This window comes from Carcharodon carcharias (genome assembly GCF_017639515.1).
Source record: "Carcharodon carcharias isolate sCarCar2 chromosome 36 unlocalized genomic scaffold, sCarCar2.pri SUPER_36_unloc_1, whole genome shotgun sequence".
Taxonomy (NCBI): Eukaryota; Metazoa; Chordata; class Chondrichthyes; order Lamniformes; family Lamnidae; genus Carcharodon; species Carcharodon carcharias.
The window spans coordinates 206,676-228,250 of NW_024470726.1; the positions used below are offsets into that span (position 1 = coordinate 206,676).

Consider the following 21,575-nt stretch of genomic DNA (forward strand, 5'->3'; position numbering starts at 1 on the left):
AGATGTGCACACACATACAATGACACACACGTATTGACCTACACACAGCGACACATACAGAGCAATGCACACACAGACACATACAAGTAGCAACATGCACACACACACACGGTGACACGCAAACACTCTCACTGGCACACACTCTCACACACACGGACACACTGTCTCTCTCACACACACAGCGACACACACACATTGTCTCACACTCTGTCTCTCACACACACACACACACACACACACACAGTCTCTCTCTCACATACACACAGATACACACACACACACACAACAATACACACACACACGTACGCGCACACACACTCTCACATGCACACACACTCTCACATGCACATACCCACTATCTCACATCGCACACACACTGACGCACAATGACACACACACACAGACACACAGTGACACACACACACACTGCAGTGACATGCACGCACTGTCTCAACTACCCCCCCACCGCAAACCTTACACCCGCCCCCACCCCCAACTGTCACACACACAGAGCAACACACACGTACACCATACAGGCACACACACACATACATACACAGATGTGCACACACACACAATGACACACGGCGATACACATAGCGATGCACGCACACAGTGACACACACAGTGCGACACACACACACACAGTGACACACACACAGCGACACACACAGAGTGATGCACACACACAGACACATACACACAGCGATGCACACACGCAGTGACACATGCACATACACATAGCAACACGCACAGACACACACACACACACACACAGTGACATGCAAACACGCTCACAGGCACACACTCTCACACATACTCTCACACACACAGACACACTGTCTCACACACAGACACACTGTCTCTCACACACAGACACACACGCATTGCCTCACACTCTCTCTCTCACACACACAAAGTCTCTCTCTCACGGACACACACACATGGATACACACAGCGACACACACGCACACACAGAGTGTCTCTCTTACATACACACATAAATACACACACACACACGCACACACAGAGCAATACACACACACAAAGCGAAACACACACGCACAGATACACGCACACACACAGTGACACACACACACATCGACACACACAACGATGCACACACAGTAATGCACACACACAGTGACACACATACACACAGCAGCACGCACACACACGCACACTCAGAGCGACAGACACACAAACACAGTGACACACACACACTCTCTCACAGACACACACACTGTCTCACACACAAACTGTCTCTCTCACACTCACACAGCGACACACACACACACACACACACACACACTCTCACACACACACACACACACACACACACACACACGGATACACACACACCCACCCAGATACACTCACACTCACAGGCACAAAGTCTCCAGGAGTAGAGCTGCAGACTGTGGGCACTCTCTCTTTAAACAGCAGCCTTCCTAGTCGGCTGATCTTCAGGAAAACAAGGGGCCCTTTCTTCTCCCTCCCACCCACCACCCCAGATCCAATAGGGTGGAGACTGACTGACTACAGCTCCACTGCTGGTGAAAGGGAACCTCAGGCAGTGAGAGGGAAGAGACGAGAGGGGTGGAGGGGAGTGCTGAGCAGAGGCTGGTGTCTGCGAGGCTCTTGCACACCCACACTGTGCCAGGCATCATGATGGAAAGTCAAGCGAGCCAGGGGCAAAGCAATCCGGATTAAAGCTCACTGCGTAACAGGTTAGTGACACTCCCACCAAAACCACTTCCCAACTCCCTTCAAAAGAAATTAACTTAATGACTTCCTGAGTGTTGGAATACTGGGAAAAGGCCGTTAAACAGGAACTTTAGCTTTCAAACTACTTTCTCTTGTTGGCAAATGACATTAGGCTGGAGCTGCTTGTCCTGTTTCCCTCCTAACAATGATCAGGAATGTGTGTTTCAGTGTGCAAGAGTGAGCGAGTGAGTGTGCGAACGTTTGAGAGAGAGAGAGAGGGAGGGAGCAAGCGAATGAGAGAGCGAGTGAGTGAGAGTGAGTGAGAGAGCGAGCGAGTGAGAAAGCGAGTGAGAGAACGAGTGTGAGAGAGCGGGCAAGTGAGAGAGGAAGCAAGTGAGTGAGAGAGCGAGTGAGAGTGAGTGAGTGAGAGAGCAAGTGAGTGAGAGTGAGTGAGAGAGCGAGTGAGTGAAAGAGTGAGAGAACGAGTGTGAAAGAGCGAGCAAGTGAGAGAGGAAGCGAGTGAGTGAGAGAGTGAGTGAGAGAGTGAGTGAGAGAAAGTGAGTGAATGAGTGAGAGAGCGAGTGAGTGAGAGAGGAAGCGAGTGAGTGAGTGAGTGAGTGAGTGAGAGAAAGTGAGTGAATGAGTGAGAGAGCGAGCGAGTGAGAGAGTGAGTGAGTGAGTGAGAGTGAGTGAGAGAGCGAGTGAGTGAGAGAGTGAGAGAATGAGTGTGAAAGAGCGAGCAAGTGAGAGAGGAAGCGAGTGAGTGAGAGAGTGAGTGAGAGAGTGAGTGAGAGACAGAGTGAGTGAGTGAGCGAGTGAGAGCAAATGAGTGAGTGAGAGAGCGAGCGAGTGAGAGAGTGAGTGAGAGAGTGAGTGAGAGAGAGAGTGAGAGTGAGTGAGAGAAAGTGAGTGAGAGAGAGTGATGAGCGAGTGATAGCAAGCGAGTGAGAGAGTGAGTGAGAGAGTGAGTGAGAGAGTGAGTGAGAGAGAGAGTGAGAGAAAGTGAGTGAGAGTGAGTGAGAGAGTGAGTGAGAGAGAGTGAGTGAGCGAGTGAGAGCGAGCGAGTTAGTGAATGAGAATGAGTGAGTGAGAGAGTGAGTGAGAGAACGATGTGAAAGAGCGAGCAAGTGAGAGAGGAAGCGAGCGAGTGAGTGAGAGTGAGTGAGAGAGAGTGAGAGAGAGTGAGTGAGTGAGTGAGACCAAGCGAGCGAGTGAGTGAGAGAGAGTGTGGGAGAGTGAGTGAGAGTGTGAGTGAGAGAGTGTGAATGAGTGAGCGAGTGAGAGCGAGTGAGTGAGTGAGAGAGCGAGCGAGTGAGTGAGAGAGAGCGAGCGAGTGAGAGAGTGAGAGAGTGAGTGAGAGAGACAGAGAGTGAGAGTGAGTGAGAGAGTGTGAGAGAGTGAGTGAGAGAGCGAGTGAGTGAGAGAGTGAGTGAGAGAGAGAGTGAGAGTGAGTGAGAGAGAGTGAGTGAGAGAGTGTGAGAGAGTGAGTGAGAGAGTGAGTGAGAGAGTGAGTGAGAGAGAGTGAGTGAGAGTGAGTGAGAGTGTGAGTGAGAGAGTGAGTGAGCGAGTGAGTGAGAGAGAGTGAGCGAGTGAGTACGAGCGAGTGAGTGAGAGAGTGAGCGAGAGAGAGAGAGAGTGAGAGTGAGTGAGAGAGAGTGAGTGAGAGAGAGTGAATGAGCGAGTGAGACCAAGCGAGTGAGAGAGTGAGTGAGAGAGAGTGAGTGAGAGTGAGTGAGAGAGTGAGTGAGTGAGTGAGAGAGCGGGCGAGTGAGAGAGTGAGCGAGAGAGTGAGTGAGCAAGTGAGTGAGAGAGAGTGAGCGAGTGAGAGCGAGCGAGTGAGTGAGTGAGAGAGCGAGCGAGTGAGAGAGTGAGTGAGCAAGTGAGAGAGTGAGTGAGAGAGTGAGTGAGCGAGTGAGAGCAAGTGAGTGAGAGAGCGAGCGAGTGAGAGAGTAAGTGAGAGAATGAGTGAGAGAGAGTGACCGAGTGAGAGCGAGCGAGTGACTGAGTGAGAGAGCGAGCGAGTGAGAGAGTGAGCAAATGAGAGAGGGAGAGAGTGTGCAAGCATGAGAGCGAGTGAGAGAGAGCACGAATGAGTGAGTGTGCGAGTGAGTGTGCGAGCGTGACAAGTGAGGGAGCAAGTGAGTGTGCAAGCGTGTGAGCAAGTGAGAAAGTGCAAGCAAATGAGAGAGCGACCTGCTAGCATGAGAGCAAGTGGGAGAGCGAGCGAGTGTAAGACCAAGTGAGTGTGAGAGTGAGTGAGAGAGCGAGTGTGAGAGTGAGCCAGTGAGTGTGAGACCGAATGAGAGAATGCGCGAGTGTGCAAGTGAGTGAGAGAGTGTGACAAGTGAGGGAACGAGCGAGTGAGAGAACGAGTGAGTGTGTGAGTGTGAGAGTGTGAGAGCAAGTGAAAGAGTGAGCGCGTGTGAGACCAAGCAAGTGAGAGAGAGAGAGTGAGTGACAGAGCAAGCGAGTGAGAGAGAGCAAGTGAGAGAGAGAGAGAGAGCAAGTGAGTGTGCGAGTGAGAGAGCAAGAGAGATAGAATGAGTGAGAGAGCGAGTGTGAGACCGAGCAAGTGAGTTAGAGAGCAAGTGAGTGTGCAAGCTAGTGAGGGTGAGATCAATTGAGAGAGTGAGTGAGTGTGAGAGCAAGTGAAAGAGAGCAAGCGAGAGACAGCAAGCGAGTGAGAGAGCGAGTGAGAGTGAGCGACTGAGAAAGCAAGTGAGAGAAAGTGAGCGAGAGAGAGTGAGCGAGTGAGAGAGAGTGAATGAGAGAGTGAGCGAGAGTGAGAGAGAGAGAACGAGTAAGTAAGTGTGCGAGCGAGTAAGTGAGAGAGCGAGCAAAAGAGCGAGCGAATTGAGTGAGCGAGTGAGTGAGAGTGAGCGAGTGGGAGAGACAGAGCAAGTGTGTGTGTATGTGTGTGAGAGAGTGTGTGTGAGTGAGTGTGTGTGTGTGTGTGGAGTGAATGTGTGTGTGTGGAGAGTGTGTGTGTGTGTGGAGAGAGTGAGTGTGTGTGAGTGAGTGTGTGTGTGTGGAGAGTGTGTGTGCGTGTGAGTGTGTGTGTGTGAGTGAATGTGTGTGTGGAGAGAGTGTGTGTGTGTGTGAGTGAGTGTGTGTGTGGAGAGAGTGAGTGTGTGTGAGTGTGTGTGTATGTGAGTGAGTGTGTGTGTGTGTGAGAGAGAGTGTGTGTGTGAGAGAATGTGTGTGTGAGTGAGTGTGTGTGTGAAGTGAGTGTGTGTGTGTGTGGAGAGAGTGTGTGTGGAGTGAGTGTGTGTGTGTGGAGTGAGTGTGTGTGTGTTGAGAGAGTGTGTGTGAGTGAGAGAGTGTGTGTTGAGAGAGTGTGTGTGAGTGAGAGAGTGTGTGTGAGTGAGTGTGTGTGTGTGAGAGAATGAGTGTGTGTGTATGTGAGAGAAAGAGCAAGTGTGTGTGTGAGACAGTGTGCGTGAGAATGTGTGTGTGAGAGAGAGAGTGAGTGTTTGTGTCTGTGAGAGGCAGTGTGTGTGTGTGCGTGTGTGAGAGAGAGTGTGTACGAGAGAGAGCGAGTGTGTGTGTGCAAGGAGAGAGTGAGTGTGTCTGTGAGAGAGAGTGAGTATGTGTCTGTGAGGAGAGAGCGAGTGTGTGTGTGTGTGTGTGAGTGAGTGAGTGTGTGTGTGCGTGGGTGAGAGAGTGTGTGTGAGAGAGAGAGAGTGTGAGAGAGAGAGTGTGTGAGAGAGAGTGTGTGTGAGAGAGAGTGTGTGTGAGAGAGAGTGTGTGTGTGTGAGAGAGAGAGAGTGTGTGTGAGAGAGAGTGTGTGAGAGAGAGAGAATGTGTGTGAGAGAGCATGTGTGTGAGAGAGAGAGTGTGTGAGAGAGAGAGAGTGTGAGAGAGAGAGAGAGTGTGAGAGAGAGTGTGTGAGAGAGAATGTGTGTGAGAGAGTGTGTGAGAGAGTGAGAGAGTGTGTGAGAGAGAGAGTGTGTGTGAGAAAGTGTGTGTGAGAGTGTGTGAGAGAGAGAGTGTGTGTGTGAGGAGTGAGTGTATGTGTCTGTGAGAGACGTGTTTGAGAGAGTGAGTGAGCATGTGTGTGTGTGAGACAGACAGAGTGTGTGAATGAGAGAAAGAGATAGAGTATGTCTAAGAGTGAGGGAGAGTGAGCGTGTGTCTGTGAGAGGGCTGTGGTTGGGGTGGGGGTGGGTGAGAGGGTTGAGGCGGGGTGAGGGTGGGGGTGAGGGTGGAGATGGGTGAGAGGGTCGGGGTGGGGGTGGGGGTGGGGGTGGGTGAGAGGGTCGGGGTGGGGGTGGGGGTGGGGGTGGGTGAGAGGGTCGGGGTGGGGTGGGGTGGGGTGGGGAGGGTCGGGGTGGGGGTGGGTGAGAGGGTCGGGGTGGGGGTGGGGGTGGGGGTGGGTGAGAGGGTCGGGGTGGGGGTGGGGGTGGGTGAGAGGGTCGGGGTGGGGGTGGGGGTGGGTGAGTGGGTTGAGGTGGGGATGGGTGTGGGGGTGGGGTTGGGGGTGGGGGTGGGTGAGGGATAAGGTGGGGGTAGAGTGGTTGAGAGGGTTGAGGTGGGGGTGGGTAAGAAGGTTGTGGTGGGGGTGGGTGTGGTTGTGAGGTTTGAGGTGGAGGTGGGGGTGGGGGTGGGTGAGAGGGTCGGGGTGGGCGTAGGGGTGGGGGTGGGGGTGAGAGGGGTGTTGTGGGGGTGGGGGTGGGTGGGGGTGAGAGGGGTGGTGTGGGGGTGGGGGTGGGGGTGAGAGGGGTGTTGTGGGGGTGGGGGTGGGGGTGAGAGGGGTGTTGTGGGGGTGGGGGTGGGGGTGAGAGGGGTGTTGTGGGGGTGGGGGTGGGGGTGGGTGAGAGGGGTGTTGTGGGGGTGGGGGTGGGTGGGGGTGAGAGGGGTGTTGTGGGGGTGGGGGTGGGGGGTGAGAGGGGTGTTGTGGGGGTGGGGGTGGGGGTGAGAGGGGTGTTGTGGGGGTGGGGGTGGGGGTGAGAGGGGTGTTGTGGGGGTGGGGTGGGTGAGGGGTGTGTGGGGGTGGGGGTGAGAGGGGTGTTGTGGGGGTGGGGGTGAGAGGGGTGTTGTGGGGGTGGGGGTGGGGGTGAGAGGGGTGTTGTGGGGGTGGGGGTGGGGGTGAGAGGGGTGTTGTGGGGGTGGGTGAGGTGGTGGGGGTGGGGGTGAGAGGGGTGTTGTGGGGGTGTGGGTGGGTGGGGGTGGGGGTGAGAGGGGTGTTGTGGGGGTGGGTGAGGTGGGGGTGGGCGTGGGTGGGAGGGGTGTTGTGGGGGTGTGGGTGGGTGGGGGTGGGTGAGGTGGTGGGGGTGGGGGTGGGTGAGGGGGTGTGGTGGGGGTGGGTGAGGTGGTGGGGGTGGGCGTGGGTGAGAGGGGTGTTGTGGGGGTGGGGGTGGGTGGGGGTGAGAGGGGTGTTGTGGGGGTGTGGGTGGGTGGGGGTGGGTGAGGGGGTGTGGTGGGCTTGTTCAGTGGCGGGGTGCACCCTGCAGAATGGGTGGAAAGATGGTTTTGTAAGTTGAAAACAGAGGGTGTGGCTCTGCGACTGCTGTTGAGCAGGGGAACGTCCAGGTGGTGGGTGATCCCCATGTGTCTGCTGCCCTTGTCCTTCTAGATGGTAGAGGTCGTGGGTTTGGAAGGTGCTGTCGAAGGAGCCTTGGTGAGTTGCTGCAGTGCATCTTGTAGATGGTACACACACTGCTGCTACTGTGCGTCGGTGGAGGAGGGAGTGAATGTTTGTGGATGTGGTGCCAATCAAGTGGGGGCTGCTTTGTCCTGGATGGTGTCGACCTTCTTGAGTGTTGTGGGAGCTGCACTCACCCAGGTAAGTGGGGAGTATTCCATCACACTCCTGACTTGTGCCTTGTAGATGTCTTCATTGTCAAAGGTACATCAAACCTTCACCTTAAATAAATAAAAAAAGAAGAAGAGGACTTTTAGTCCTTCCTCTCCTTCAAGAGCCCAGCGAGGAACGTTTGGACCCTCCGCCGCGCGTTCCTATCCAACTTGGGAGCCTTGAGAGCCTCGCAAGTGGACCGGAACACCAGCGGAAACGAATGCCACCAGTCCAAGGCCAACTGAACCCTATCTCGGCGACCACGGTGTCCCGACAAAAAGTCCCGGAGTTCCCTTGGGGGGATGAGGGGGAAGTCAGTGGAGGGCACCAGGGGATCCACCGCCTCGCTTGAGAGTGACTCGGCGTAATCCCCATTTGTGCCTTGTGGATGGTGGACAGGCTTTGGGGAGTCGGAAGATGAGTTAGTTGCTGCTGGATTCCCAGCCGCTGACCTCCTCTTGCAGCCAAGGCTGGTCCCAGTTCAATTTCTGATCAATGGTTACCCCCAGGATGTTGATAGTGGGGGATTCAGTGATGGGAATGTCATTGAACATCAATGGAGTGATGGTTAGATCCCCTCTGGTTGGAGATGGTCATTACCTGACACTTGTGTGGTGTGAATGTTACCTGCCACTCGTCAGCCCAAGTCTGGATATTGTCCAGGTCTTGCTGCATTTGGACATGGACTGATTCAGTACAAGAGATTCCAAATGGGTTAGAGGAGCAAATGAATCAGGGATCATGGACTCATAGACTGCAAAAAGTCAATGATGGAGTGTAAACCAAGTCCTTGTGGATTCGATTACAAAAATAAGGAGCTCCTTATTAAATTTATACAGATCCTTGGTTAGACCACACTCGGAGCACTGGGGAAAGTTCTGGTCTCTATTATAAAAAGGATATTGAATTACTGGAGAAGGTACAGGAAATATTAACAACAATAACACCACAATTGAGAGGGTGCAACTATCAGAAAGGATCGAGTCAGCTGTGACTCTTTCTCAGGGAAGTACAGCTGACTGGAGGACACCTGATCGAGGTCTTTCACATGATGAAGAGGCTCAGTAGGGTGTAGTGGAGAAACCATTTCCACTTGTGGCTGAGTCCAGAACAAGGGGACATAAATATAAGGTAGACGGAACAAAGAAAGAATTCGGGAGAAATTTCTTTACCACGAGAGTGATGAGATTGTGAAATGTGCTACCACAGGCTGTATTCAAGGGGAGACTTGATGCTTACTTGAGGGAGGATGGTAAACAGGGGTAAGCAGTGTGAGAGGGAGTTTGTGTGGAGCATAAACACCAGCACAGAGCTGATGGGCTGAATGGCCAGCTTCATCGCTCCACCCTTGGCGGCCATGCCTCCAGCTGCCTGGGGCCCTAAGCTCTGGAATTCCCTCCCTAAACCTCTCTGTCATTCTCTGTCGCTCTGTCTCTGACTCGCTTGCTCTCTCTTTCTCTCTCCCTGTCTCTCTCTCTGTCTGTCTGTCCCTGTCTCTCTCTCCCTGTCTCCCTCTCTGTCTGTCTGTCCCTGTCTCTCTCTCAGGCTCTCCCTCTGTCCGTCTCTCTGACTCTCTCTGTCTGCCTCTCTGTCTGTCTCTCTGACTCTCTCGGTCTCTGTCTGTCTGTCTCTGTCTCTCGCTCTCGCTCTTACTTTCTTGCCCTCTCTGTCTCTCTCTCTCTCTGCCTATCTCTTTCTCTCTCTGCCTCTCTCTTTCTTTCTCATTCTCACTGTTTTTTTCTCTCTCTTTCTCTCTTTCTCTCTCTCTCCTACTTTACAGTGACCTCTTTGACCGAGCTTATGGTCTCCTGTCCCTATTATCTCCTTGTGGGCCTCGGGGTCAAATGTCACTCCTGTGAAGTCCTGGGATGTTTGACTATGTCCAACCGGCCATATAAACACAAATTCTCGTTGTGTCGCGAATGAATTTCCTCGGGATCTCACGCCTTTGATCTAAGACGCTTCTGTATGTGTTTCCCGCAGACACTGGGCCAGCAATGGAGTTGAGGAAGAGAAGGTGACGAGGGAACCTGGCTAAGCCCCAGTGATCCTTCAATCTCAGATACCTACGGAAAACCCACGGGAGTGCATCATCTTGTACACGAAGAGGACTTCGAGATGCTGTCAGTCAAATTGCCCCAGCTCTTAAACAACCACCAAGTCCCCAGAGTAAGTCCAGCCTTAGTTCAAGCCACCTTGGTAGGCTTGTTACCCAGTCATGACTACTGCATCCAGCTACATCTGTGTAGGTCAACAAATCCTGCAGTGAGGAGCCACTTCCTTTCCACTAACCTTACCTTCTGTTGTCGGGGCTTTGAGTCACACTTTTGAGATGCTGTGTTCAACGTTAAATTGCTATGTCAACATTTCCCATTCAATATTGCTGTGTCAATTGTCACGGTGTGGTTTCACATTCTAGCCACTTGGGGGAGCCATAACGTTTCAAACCTAACTTCCCTTCCTACATCAAAGAACCCAGACTAGCTGCCTCTAATTCAATTAAGTCTCTCACACACACACACACACACACACACACACAGACACACACACAGACACACACACACACACACACAGAGACACACACACACACAGACACACACACAGACACAGACACACACACACAGACACAGAAACACACACACACACACACACACACAGAGACACACACACACACAGAAACTCACGCACACACACACACAGACACACACACACAGACACAGAAACACACACAGACACACACACACACACAGATACACACACAGAGACACACACACAGACACACACACACAGACACAGAAACACACACAGACTCAGACACACACACACACACACAAACACACACAGACATGCACACTCAGACACAGACACACACAGACACACACACACACAAACACACACGCGCACAGACACACACAGACACAAACACACAGACACACACAGACACAGAGGGCTGAAACTTTGTCTCGGCGAGTGGGGGTGGGGCCTGCTCACCGCAGTGTAAAATGAGGCGTGGTGATGTCGGGCGTGCGTCCCGATGTCACCGTGCGTCATTCAGACTGTCAGTTCGGCGGGCGCGCACCCAAGTCAAAGGCCTATTAAGGCCATTTAACTCTCAATTAAAGCAATTAACAGAGCTACCTGTCCGAAACTTTTATTGAAGTTTACGCACATGTCCCAGCTCATGTGACAGTTTCATATGAGGGCACATGCCATGAAAATTTTCTCGCCACTTTATTAAACTTTTTTGGACTTAAATCTAATCTCCCTGAGGCACAGAGGAGCCTCCTTTCTGCACCCTTTCACATGCATGCGCAAAAGTGTGCACTCCCGACTCAGGCAACCACCCCTCCCCCGCCCGCACAGGGAGCGCACAGCGCTTCCGGGTGGGTGTCACATCTGGCGGGCCTTGATTGGCCCGCCTGTGTAAAAAGCCTGCCTAAGCCCACTCCTCCCCAGCCCATCTGACACGTTGAAAATTTTGCCCATATAGACACATAGACACAGATACTCTATCTTACAGTTAAAATTCCAATAACATTATAGACATTTTTATCTCCCTGACATCCCCCTCCTTATTGAAAAATGGACCGCCATAATTTCAAAAGATAGCTTCATTTTTATTAAGCTATCTTATGCTATCTCCTATACTTACCTATATACTTACACTGTTATATTACCAGAGGCATGCATCAACTTATCAATACATATATATGCAAATCCTTGGTATCAACAGAAATCATTCTAGTCCAGTGTCCATGTTTTAAATGTCCAATTTTCCCTTTAAACTTCAAACTCTTGATAAAGTGGGATTTAATCTATATAGTTGAAGCTTCTACAGGTGCATCATGTATAGCTAAATCCGTCTTCTCCAACTTATTTTCACATATCACTTTGTGTGGCCACAATCGCTTTACCAAATCACTTTGACACTTTTCTGAAAGATAATTCAATATTATATTTAAATTTTCAAATACCCCTCTCATTGCCTAGTTTGATTAAAGGAAAATCAATTTCAGAATCCTGCATTTCTACTTCTTTCTCTTTATCTATTACCACTCACACCTCCTTTTGGTCCTCTTCCCTGTCAAAGTACTTTTTAAGCATATTTACATGACACACCCTCTGTTTCTTTCTTCTATTTGGAGTATTTATTAAATAATTTACTTCACTCAGTTTCTTTTCAATCATTGCCTTAAATGATTCACCCAATACTGGTAACAGAACTAGCACTCTCTCTCTCTCTCCAGCAACAAAATTCCGAGCTATAGCTTTCCTATCTGCTTTCACATTCCTCACTTGCTGTGAAATCTTTAAATGTTCCCTAGCCAACTCACACGCTCTACCCAATCTTTCTCTGAAGTTTCATACAAAATCCAGGAGAGTAGTTTCTGAATTTTGACCCACCAATTTCTCATGAGTCAATTTCAGTGGTCCCCTTACCTCATGATCGTAAACTAGTTCAGAAGGACTAAAACTAGTCGATGCATTATGAGCGTCCCTAATAACAAATAACAAGAATGGAATTTCTCCATCCCAATCCTGTGGATAATCCTGACTCATCATAGTTTTTAGAGTTTGATGTCATCTTTCCAAAGCCCCTTGTGACCCAGGATGAAAAGCTGTTGTCTTAAATAGTTTTATCCCCAAACTGTTCATTATTTCCTTAAACAGTTGTGACATAAAATTTGACCCCTGATTTGATCGTATTTCCTTAGGTAAACCATATCTTGTAAAAATGTAATTAACTCTTCCACAATCTTCTTTGTTGTGATATTTCTTAAAGGTATTGCATCAGGAAACCTGGTAGACCCATCCATTACTGTCAGTAAGTACTGATGTCCACTTTTAGCCTTAGGGAGGGGTCCTACACAATCATGGCCTGAGTAAAAGATTCTTCAAATGCTGGAATTAGAATTAAAGGTGCTGGCTTAATCACTGCTTGTGGTTTCCCTATCATCTGACATGTGCGACATGTTCTACAGAATTTAACTAGATCCCTATGCAACCCAGGGCAATAAAAATGTTTTTGTACCTTCACCTGTGTCTTTTTAATTCCTAAATGCCCCCCTACTGGAATTTCATGAGCTATCCTCAGAATCTCATTTCTATACGCAAAATGGGATAACAATTTGACGTACCTACCTCCAGCTTTCCTTTGCTGAAACATGATATGGCCTCCATTTTCTCATTAAATTATCACTCTTAAGGTAATAACATTCTGGAATACATTTTGCCTCTGTTTCTGACTAAGCTGTCTGAAAAAAATGTTGTATTTGAAAATCCTTTCTCTGCAACTCCACCAACTGCCTTTAGTTAAACACTTCCGCAGAATTGTCCTCTGTTCTTTCCTCCTGAACAATGTTATCAAACACAGTGCCAGATAACTGGACTTCAACACCCTCTCGTCGGGACCTGATTGTAGGTGGCACTTGGTTTTGCGACCGCTCCCGAGTCCACCCAGCGCACCCACACGACGAGATAAAAACCCGGCCCATAGATTTTAAAAGAGCAGAGTAAACAATACGCTGAACAGTCAAATTCAAAGTGACTTCTTTTAACTTCAGTCCCTGAGGGCAGCTGTTTGGTACATACAGGCTGCAGGCTTTTCACACTTGTTGAATCTTAGACTGCCTTCCTTTATGCACAGCCTTCTCTCCTTTATACATATTTTCCCCTTTGGATGCAAATTCCCATTGTTTCACTTTGTCTTTTGAACTTCACCTCTCTACTAATACCAATCTATACTAGTACCAATTCCACCAGTAATCTTTGGGAAAAATAAACACACTGTTTCTGAGCTTCACCTGGTTAGGTGTAATATTTCACTCCCTCTCTTTGAATCCAAGCCACACCAGTTTGTTTAAAATTGCAAATGACCCCCTTTACACTTCACTTTCTAAAACTTCCCAATGGTTACCTAACTAACATTTCAAACCTAACTTCTCTTCTTACATCAAAGTACCCAGACAAGCTGCCTCGAATTCAATTAAGTCACACACACACACACACACACACAAACACACACACACACACATCACAGGCACATATAGGCACATAGACACAGATACCCTATTTTACAAATAAACTCCAATGAAATTATAGAGATTATTATCTCCCTGACTGTGTATGTGTGTTTGTGTGAGTTGTGTTTGTGTGTGTGCGTGTGTGTGTATGTGAGTGTGCATGTGTGCACAGACACGCATGTATTTGCACACGTGTGTGCGTGTGTGCATCCAGAAATGTAAAAAAATCACAAAATATTCACTGACCTCTCAATTTTTCTAAAAAAACTACATCCAAATTTTGTTCACCTCAACACATCAGACATCAGGTTCACAGTAACTGTTAAGATGCACAGTTTCTGGTCAGCCTGCTCCCTGCTGCATACATAATGCAACCTACCTCAGAAACCGAACAGTGACTCCACATAAAGAGCTCAGGCAGGGCTAGCTGGAGTTCGGGGCATCTTCATTGTCCGTTTGGTACCAGCTGAGGGGGTATCTCTCTTGTCCCTGAGTCACAAAGTCACGGGTTCGAGTCCTCACTGCAGAGACTTGAGCACAAATTCCAGGCTGACACTCCCAGTGTCGGTACTGGGGGAATGCCGCACTGTCAGAGGGTCAGTACTGAGGGAGCGCCGCACTGTCGGAGGGTCAGTACTGAGGGAGTGCCGCACTGTCGGAGTGTCAGTACTGGGGGAGTGCCACACTGTTGGAGGGTCAGTACTGAGGGAGTGCTGCACTGTTGGAGGGTCAGTACTGAGGGAGTGCCGCACTGTCGGAGGGTCAGTACTGAGGGAGTGCTGCACTGTCAGAGGGTCAGTACTGAGGGGCTGCTGCACTGTCGGAGGGTCAGTACTGAGGGAGCGCTGCACTGTCGGAGGGTCAGTACTGAGGGAGTGCCGCACTGTCGGAGAGTCAGTACTGAGGGAGTGCCGCACTGTCAGAGGATCAGTACTGAGGGAGTGCCACACTGTCGGAGGGTCAGTACTGGGGGAGTGCCGCACTGTCAGAGGATCAGTGCTGAGGGAGTGCCGCACTGTCAGAGGGTCAGTACTGAGGGAGTGCCGCACTGTCAGAGGGTCAGTGCTGAGGGAGCGCCGCACTGTCGGAGGGTCAGTACTGAGGGAGTGCCGCACTGTCAGCGGTACCAACGTTTAGGTGAGATGTTAAGCTGAAGCCCCTGTCTGCTCCCTCAGGTGGATGTAAAAGATCCCACAGCCACTATTGGAAGAGGGCTGGAGTTTGGGGGGGTTGGGGTAAGTTCTCCCCTGAGTTATCCCTCCACCCACATCATTTAAAAAACGGTAGATCTCTGAAGTAGAGCCACATTGGAATCGAAAGGTTAACTCCGTCTCCCCCCTCACCGACCGGCTGAGCGTTCCCGGAACCTCCTTGTTTCCGTTTCCCTGAAAGGAAAGCAGCTGGTCTGGGTCGTTGCCTCGTCCCACTATGGGATCTTGCTGTGCGTGAATTGGCTGCCGCGTTCCCCCTGTTACAGCCGCGACCCCTGCCTGGGAAATGTACGTCGTTGTGGCCGTGAGGCGCTTTGGCACGGTATGAGGTGGGGAAAGGCGCTAGAGAAATGCAGGTCTCTCTCTGCTTTGTTCCCGGCCTGTTCCAGGTTTTCCGAGAGGATGGAATTATCTCTGGCTATCGTCACCCGAAGAGCTCTGCCCTGGACTGTATTCTCAGCACATTCCAACTGACCAACGAAACGCTCAACATCTGGACCCACTTCCTGCCTACCTGGTATGTATGTGGTCTGGATGGGGTTTGCAGCCGGGGCGAGTCTGCTAGTATCTTACATAGCCACCAGCAGCGCCCCCCCCACAATTACATCGTATCCACAGCACAGAAGCAGGCCATTCGGCCCCTCTGCTCCGTGCTGGTGTTTCTGCCCCACATGAGCCTCCTCCCGCCCCCCCCCTCTTCATCCCCTCCCCACATCCCCATATCCTTCTATTCGTTTCTCCCTCGTGTGTTTATCCAGCTTCCCCCTCCCCCTTTCAATCCATCACCTCGACCACTTCCTGCGGGAGCGAGTCCCACATTCTCCCCACTCCCCGTGGGAGCGAGTCCCACATTCTCCCCACTCCCCGTGGGAGCGAGTCCCACATTCTCCCCACTCCCCGCGGGAGCGAGTCCCACATTCTCCCCACTCCCCGCGGGAGCGAGTCCCACATTCTCCCCACTCCCCGCGGGAGCGAGTCCCACATTCTCCCCACTCCCCGCGGGAGCGAGTCCCACATTCTCCCCACTCCCCGCGGGAGCGAGTCCCACATTCTCCCCACTCCCCGCGGGAGCGAGTCCCACATTCTCCCCACTCCCCGCGGGAGCGAGTCCCACATTCTCCCCACTCCCCGCGGGAGCGAGTCCCACATTCTCCCCACTCCCCGCGGGAGCGAGTCCCACATTCTCCCCACTCCCCGCGGGAGCGAGTCCCACATTCTCCCCACTCCCCGCGGGAGCGAGTCCCACATTCTCCCCACTCCCCGCGGGAGCGAGTCCCACATTCTCCCCACTCCCCGTGGGACCGAGTCCCACATTCTCCCCACTCCCCGTGGGAGCGATTCCCACATTCTCCCCACTCTCTATGGGAGCGAGTCCCACATTCTCCCCACTCTCTGTGGGAGCGATTCCCACATTCTCCCCACTCCCCGCGGGGGCGAGTCCCACATTCTCCCCACTCCCCGCGGGAGCGATTCCCACATTCTCCCCACTCCCCGCGGGAGCGATTCCCACATTCTCCCCACTCCCCGCGGGAGCGAGTCCCACATTCTCCCCACTCCCCGTGGGAGCGAGTCCCACACTCTCCCCACTCCCTGTGGGAGCGAGACCCACATTCTCCCCACTCCCCACGGGAGCGAGTCCCACATTCTCCCCACTCCCCGTGGGAGCGAGTCCCACATTCTCCCCACTCCCCGCGGGAGCGAGTCCCACACTCTCCCCGCTCCCCGCGGGAGCGAGTCCCACACTCTCCCCACTCCCTGTGGGAGCGAGACCCACATTCTCCCCACTCCCCACGGGAGCGAGTCCCACATTCTCCCCACTCCCCGTGGGAGCGAGTCCCACATTCTCCCCACTCCCCGCGGGAGCGAGTCCCACATTCTCCCCACTCCCCGTGGGAGCGAGTCCCACATTCTCCCCACTCCCCGTGGGAGCGAGTCCCACATCCTCCCCACTCCCCACGTTAGCGAGTCCCACATTCTCCCCGCGGGAGCGAGTCCCACATTCTCCCCACTCCCCGTGGGAGCGAGTCCCACATTCTCCCCACTCCCCGTGGGAGCGAGTCCCACATTCTCCCCACTCCCCGCGGGAGCGAGTCCCACATTCTCCCCACTCCCCGTGGGAGCGAGTCCCACATTCTCCCCACTCCCCGCGGGAGCGAGTCCCACATTCTCCCCACTCTCTATGGGAGCGATTCCCACATTCTCCCCACTCTCTATGGGAGCGATTCCCACATTCTCCCCACTCCCGGTGGGAGCGAGTCCCACATTCTTCCCACTCTCTATGGGAGCGAGTCCCACATTCTCCCCACTCTCTGTGGGAGCGATTCCCACATTCTCCCCACTCTCTATGGGAGCGAGTCCCACATTCTCCCCACTCCCCGTGGGAGCGATTCCCACATTCTCCCCACTCCCCGTGGGAGCGAGTCCCACATTCTCCCCACTCCCCGCGGGAGCGATTCCCACATTCTCCCCACTCCCCGCGGGAGCGAGTCCCACATTCTCCCCACTCCCTGTGGGAGCGAGTCCCACATTCTCCCTTCTCCCTGTGAGAGCGAGTCCCACGTTCTCCCCCACTCCCCGTGGGAGCGAGTCCCACATTCTCCCCACTCCCCGTGGGAGCGAGTCCCACATTCTCCCCACTCCCCGTGGGAGCGAGTCCCACATTCTCCCCACTCCCTGTGGGAGCGAGTCCCACATTCTCCCTTCTCCCTGTGGGAGCGATTGCCACATTCTCCCCACTCCCCGTGGGAGCGAGTCCCACATTCCCCCCTCTCTCTGGGTAAAGACGTTTCTCCTGAATTCCCCATTGGATTTATCAGTGACTGTCTCATATTGATGGGACCCCCCTAGTTCTGGTCTCCCCCCATTGAGTAGAAACATCTCTACGTTGACCCTATCGAACCCCTTTCAGAATTTTCAAGCCCTCGATCAGATCACCCCCTCAGTCTTCTCTTTTCTAGAGCAAAGAGCCCCCCGGCCTTTCTCAGTTCCAGTATGAATCTTTAATTCACCTTCTCCAGTTTCCTCTGTATCCCCCTTTCTTTAACCACGGCAACCAGAACTGCTCAATGTCACTCCGCGTGTGGTCCAGCCACAGTTCAATACAAGTTCAACATCGCTCCTCTGTTTTTCCATTGCCTCTTGAGTCAGTGACATTAGTAACCTGCTCTCCATCACCCCTTCCTTTCCCACTCACCCCTGTCGGTTCCCTGCCCTGAAGCAGCAGCTTCTCCAGCACAATCCAGCCAACGACGAAGTGAAAGAACCAGCCAGCCAATCAAACATGGCGGGGGAGGGGGGTTAGCAGGGGGTGTGGTCCTGGCCAGGCAGCTTATAACCTGATGCCCTCATTCTAGCAGAAGGGTAGGCATTTGGGGAATACCCCAGCACTGGTATTGAGTTCAAGTATAGGTTTTCTGTGTCTATTTTTTATTATTCGTTCAGGGGATGTAGGAGTCGCTGGCAAGTCCAGCATTTGCTGCCCGTCCCTAATTGCCCCTTGAACTGAGTGGTCTCGCTCGGCCATTTCAGAGGGGCAGTTAAGAGTCGACCACATGGCTGTGGGTCTGGAGTCACATGTAGGCCAGACTGGGTAAGGAGAGCAGATTTCCTTCCCGAAAGGGACATTAGTGAACCAGATGGGGTTTTTAACAACAATCCATGATGGTTGCCATGATTACTATCACTGAGACTCACTTTTCAATTCCATATTTTAATTAATTGAATTTAAATTCCACCAGCTGCCGTGGTGGGATTTGAACCCGTGCCCCCCAGAGCATTAGCCTGGGACTCTGGGTTACTAGCCCAGTGACAGCACCGCTAGGCCGCTGCCTTCTCTGGCGCTCTTTGCCCAAATAGCCAGCTCGACCCGGGATTCTCGCTGTGATTCCTGTGCAACGAGCCCCCTGAGATTGAACCATGGTGGCACCATCACAATCCATAGCACGGTGCGGGCAAAGCTCCGCCCCTCAAGGTGGGTGGTCAGTGCCCACTCCCAGAGGCTTGGCAGTTGGCCTGCCTCCTCATTCATTGGCGCGCGCCCGGCTCTCACCAGTTCTTCCCTTGTTTCCGTAGGTATTTCTTGTGGAAGTTCCTGGTGCTCTCGCACTCTGCAGATTTCTACAACGAGCCCTACTCCTGGCCACTGTTTGTCTACTTGCTGTTCATCTGCCTGTACCCTTTCATCTCCAGCTGTGCCCATACCTTCAGCACCATGTCCGCCCACGTCCGGCACATCTGTTACTTCTTTGACTATGGCGCGTTGAGTCTCTACAGCTTGGGTATGTTCACAATTGCTTGCTCCCAAGTCCCAAGCAAAGCGTTTCTAAATACCGTATACTTCCGCCAGAGGTGCTGCATCAGGTAATAAGGAAGGCAAATGGAATTTTGGCATTTATTGCTAAAGGAATAGAGTATAAAAATAGGGAAGTGTTGTTGCAACTGTACAAGGCATTGGTGAGACCGCCCCTGGAGTACTGTGCACAGTTTTGGTCCCCTTACTTGAGGAAGGTTATAGCTGCGTTGGAGGTGGTTCAGAGGAGGTTCACTAGATTGATTCCAGAGATCCGGGACTCACCTTATGAGGAGAGATTGAGCAGTTTAGGCCTATACTCCGCTAGAGTTTAGAAGGACGAGAGGAGATCTAATTGAGGTATAAAAGATGCTAAAGGGGACAGACAAAGTAGACGTGGAGTGGATGTTTCCCCTTGTGGGACATTCTAGAATGAGAGGCCATAGTTTTAGGCTAAGGGGTGGTAGATTTAAATCAGAGATGGGGAGGAATTACTTTTCTCAAAGGGTCGTGAATCTGTGGAATTCACTACCTCAGAGAGCAGTGGATGTCGGGACGCTGAATAAATTTAAGGGGGAGATAGGCAGATTTTTAATTAGTAACGGGGGTGAAAGGTTATGGGGAGAGGGTGGGAAATTGGAGTTGAGGCCGAAATGAGATCAGCCATGATCGTAATGAATGGCTGGGCAGGCTCGAGGGGCTGAATTGCCTACTCCTGCTCCTAGTTCTTATGTTCTTACAGTGAAGGTTCGCTAGGTTGGTCCCTGGGATGAGGGGGTTGTACTATGATGAGAGGCTGAGTAAATTGGGCTTATATTCTCTGGCGTTCAGAAGAATGAGAGACGATCTCATTGAAACCTACAAGATTCTGAGGGGGTTTGACAGAGTGGACGCTGGGAGATTGTTCCCCGCTGGTGGGAGAATCTCAAACACCGGGGGGGGCACAATCTCAGGATAAGGGGCCGATCATTTAGGACTGAGATGAGGAGAAATCTCTTCACTCAAAGGGGCTGTGAATCTTTGGAATTCTCTACCCCAGAGAGTTGTGGATGCTCCATCGTTGAATATATTTAAGGCTGGGGATAGACAGGTTTTTGGTCTCTTAGGGAATTAAGGGATATGGGGGAGCGGGCAAGAAAATGGAGTCGAAGCCCAAGATCAGCCATGGTCGTATAGAATGGTGGAGCAGGCTCGATGGGCCGAGTGGCCAACACTTGATCCTTTGCTTATGTTCCAGTGCGGAGTCAGGAAGTTATGTGAAGCTATTATCATTAAATTTAGAGATAAAAACAAAAAAACTGCGGATGCTGGAAATCCAAAACAAAAACAGAATTACCTGGAAAAACTCAGCAGGTCTGGCAGCATCGGCGGAGAAGAAAAGAGTTGACGTTTCGAGTCCTCATGACCCTTCGATTTAGCTTCAGGCTGGAGTATGGTGGAGCGATGGGAATCGGGGTGGGGGGGGGTGGTGGGGGGAGAGTCCGGAATTGGGGGAGCGCAGAGATCTCGGAGGGGGGTGTTAGGCGGTGCCTGAGATAGGGAGGGGACCGAGGGCCAGGGAGGGATTCGTGCACGAGGGCGAGGGTTTTAAAATCGAGGGATCTGACTCATAACAAGGAAGGCGGTCAGAATTCTCTCTGCATATTCTCCTCTGTCACCCCACCCCCCCCCCAACTCGGCGAGTGGTACCAGTCCGATCTTCGGGTGGCTGCGAGACCAAGCTGGTGTTGCAAACTGTGGTGGGGGGTGGGTTGGAGGAGGGCGGTGGGCAGGGGGGAGGTAATGGCTGTCACCAGCTGCTCTTGTTTGAGTCAAACAGGCCTGGCGGGGAAGGCGAGAGGGATAGACATGAAGCATTGTCTTCAGGGATAAAGAGCTAATTCACTGCCCTGTTATTCAGCGCAGTGCTGAATTAATTTCACAGTGCACAAACTCTCCTTGTCTCTCCACCGCAGAACCCAGACAGAAAAACGCTTCTCAAGCTGAGAGAGCCCACCGAACTGGCCGCCGGTTAAAAACCGAAGAAACCCCCGCAAAAGTGCAGGGCTCGCTCCGGCGCCACCTGGGCCCAGGGCCTACAGCCCGGGGCTGAGGCCTACGCTCAGAGCTAGGAAAGGCCCAGGCTTCCGTCTCGGCCTACGCTGTGCCGCGCGCCGGTCGAGTCGAAAACGTTGAGTTCATTTCGATGTCGGAGGGAATTTTGCATCCCGGGTGGTTTGTGCTAAATCCCAACTCGTCCCGGTTTCTCCCGCTGCAGGATGTGCCGTCACATACAGGGCCTATGTCATGCCTGACCGGTGGATCAACAGCACCCTACATTTCTACTTCGTCCACGTGGCTGTCTTGAACTCCATGGTTTGCACGACCCTCTCTTGTTACTCCAGGTACGGACCGCGGTAACCATGGCGATGCTGCTGAAGGTCAGGCTCGAGTTTCCCAAAGATTCTCTTGCTGCCTGTGGTGAGTTTGTCCGAAACATTATTCTCTGATCCCATCCCCTTGTAGGAATGTGTGCTCATGGTCACGTTCCTGCACAGGATGTAAAAGCC

At 52.3% G+C, this 21,575-nt stretch overlaps 1 protein-coding gene across 2 annotated transcripts in view; it reads left to right on the forward strand.

Moving 5' to 3' along the window:
• Nucleotides 1-1,576: 1,576 nt before the first annotated feature.
• Nucleotides 1,577-21,575, forward strand: part of paqr6 (progestin and adipoQ receptor family member VI) — a 24,672-nt gene continuing 4,673 nt past the window's right edge. The window contains exons 1-5 of one of the 2 annotated variants that reach the window (XM_041181539.1): nt 1,577-1,730; nt 9,488-9,673; nt 15,095-15,255; nt 18,810-19,015; nt 21,284-21,410. In XM_041181539.1, coding sequence (XP_041037473.1) covers nt 9,623-9,673; nt 15,095-15,255; nt 18,810-19,015; nt 21,284-21,410 — 545 coding nt within the window. In that variant the 5' untranslated portion in view covers nt 1,577-1,730; nt 9,488-9,622. The remainder of the gene's footprint in view (nt 1,731-9,487; nt 9,674-15,094; nt 15,256-18,809; nt 19,016-21,283; nt 21,411-21,575) is intronic. The other variant, XM_041181540.1, reaches the window with a different exon arrangement.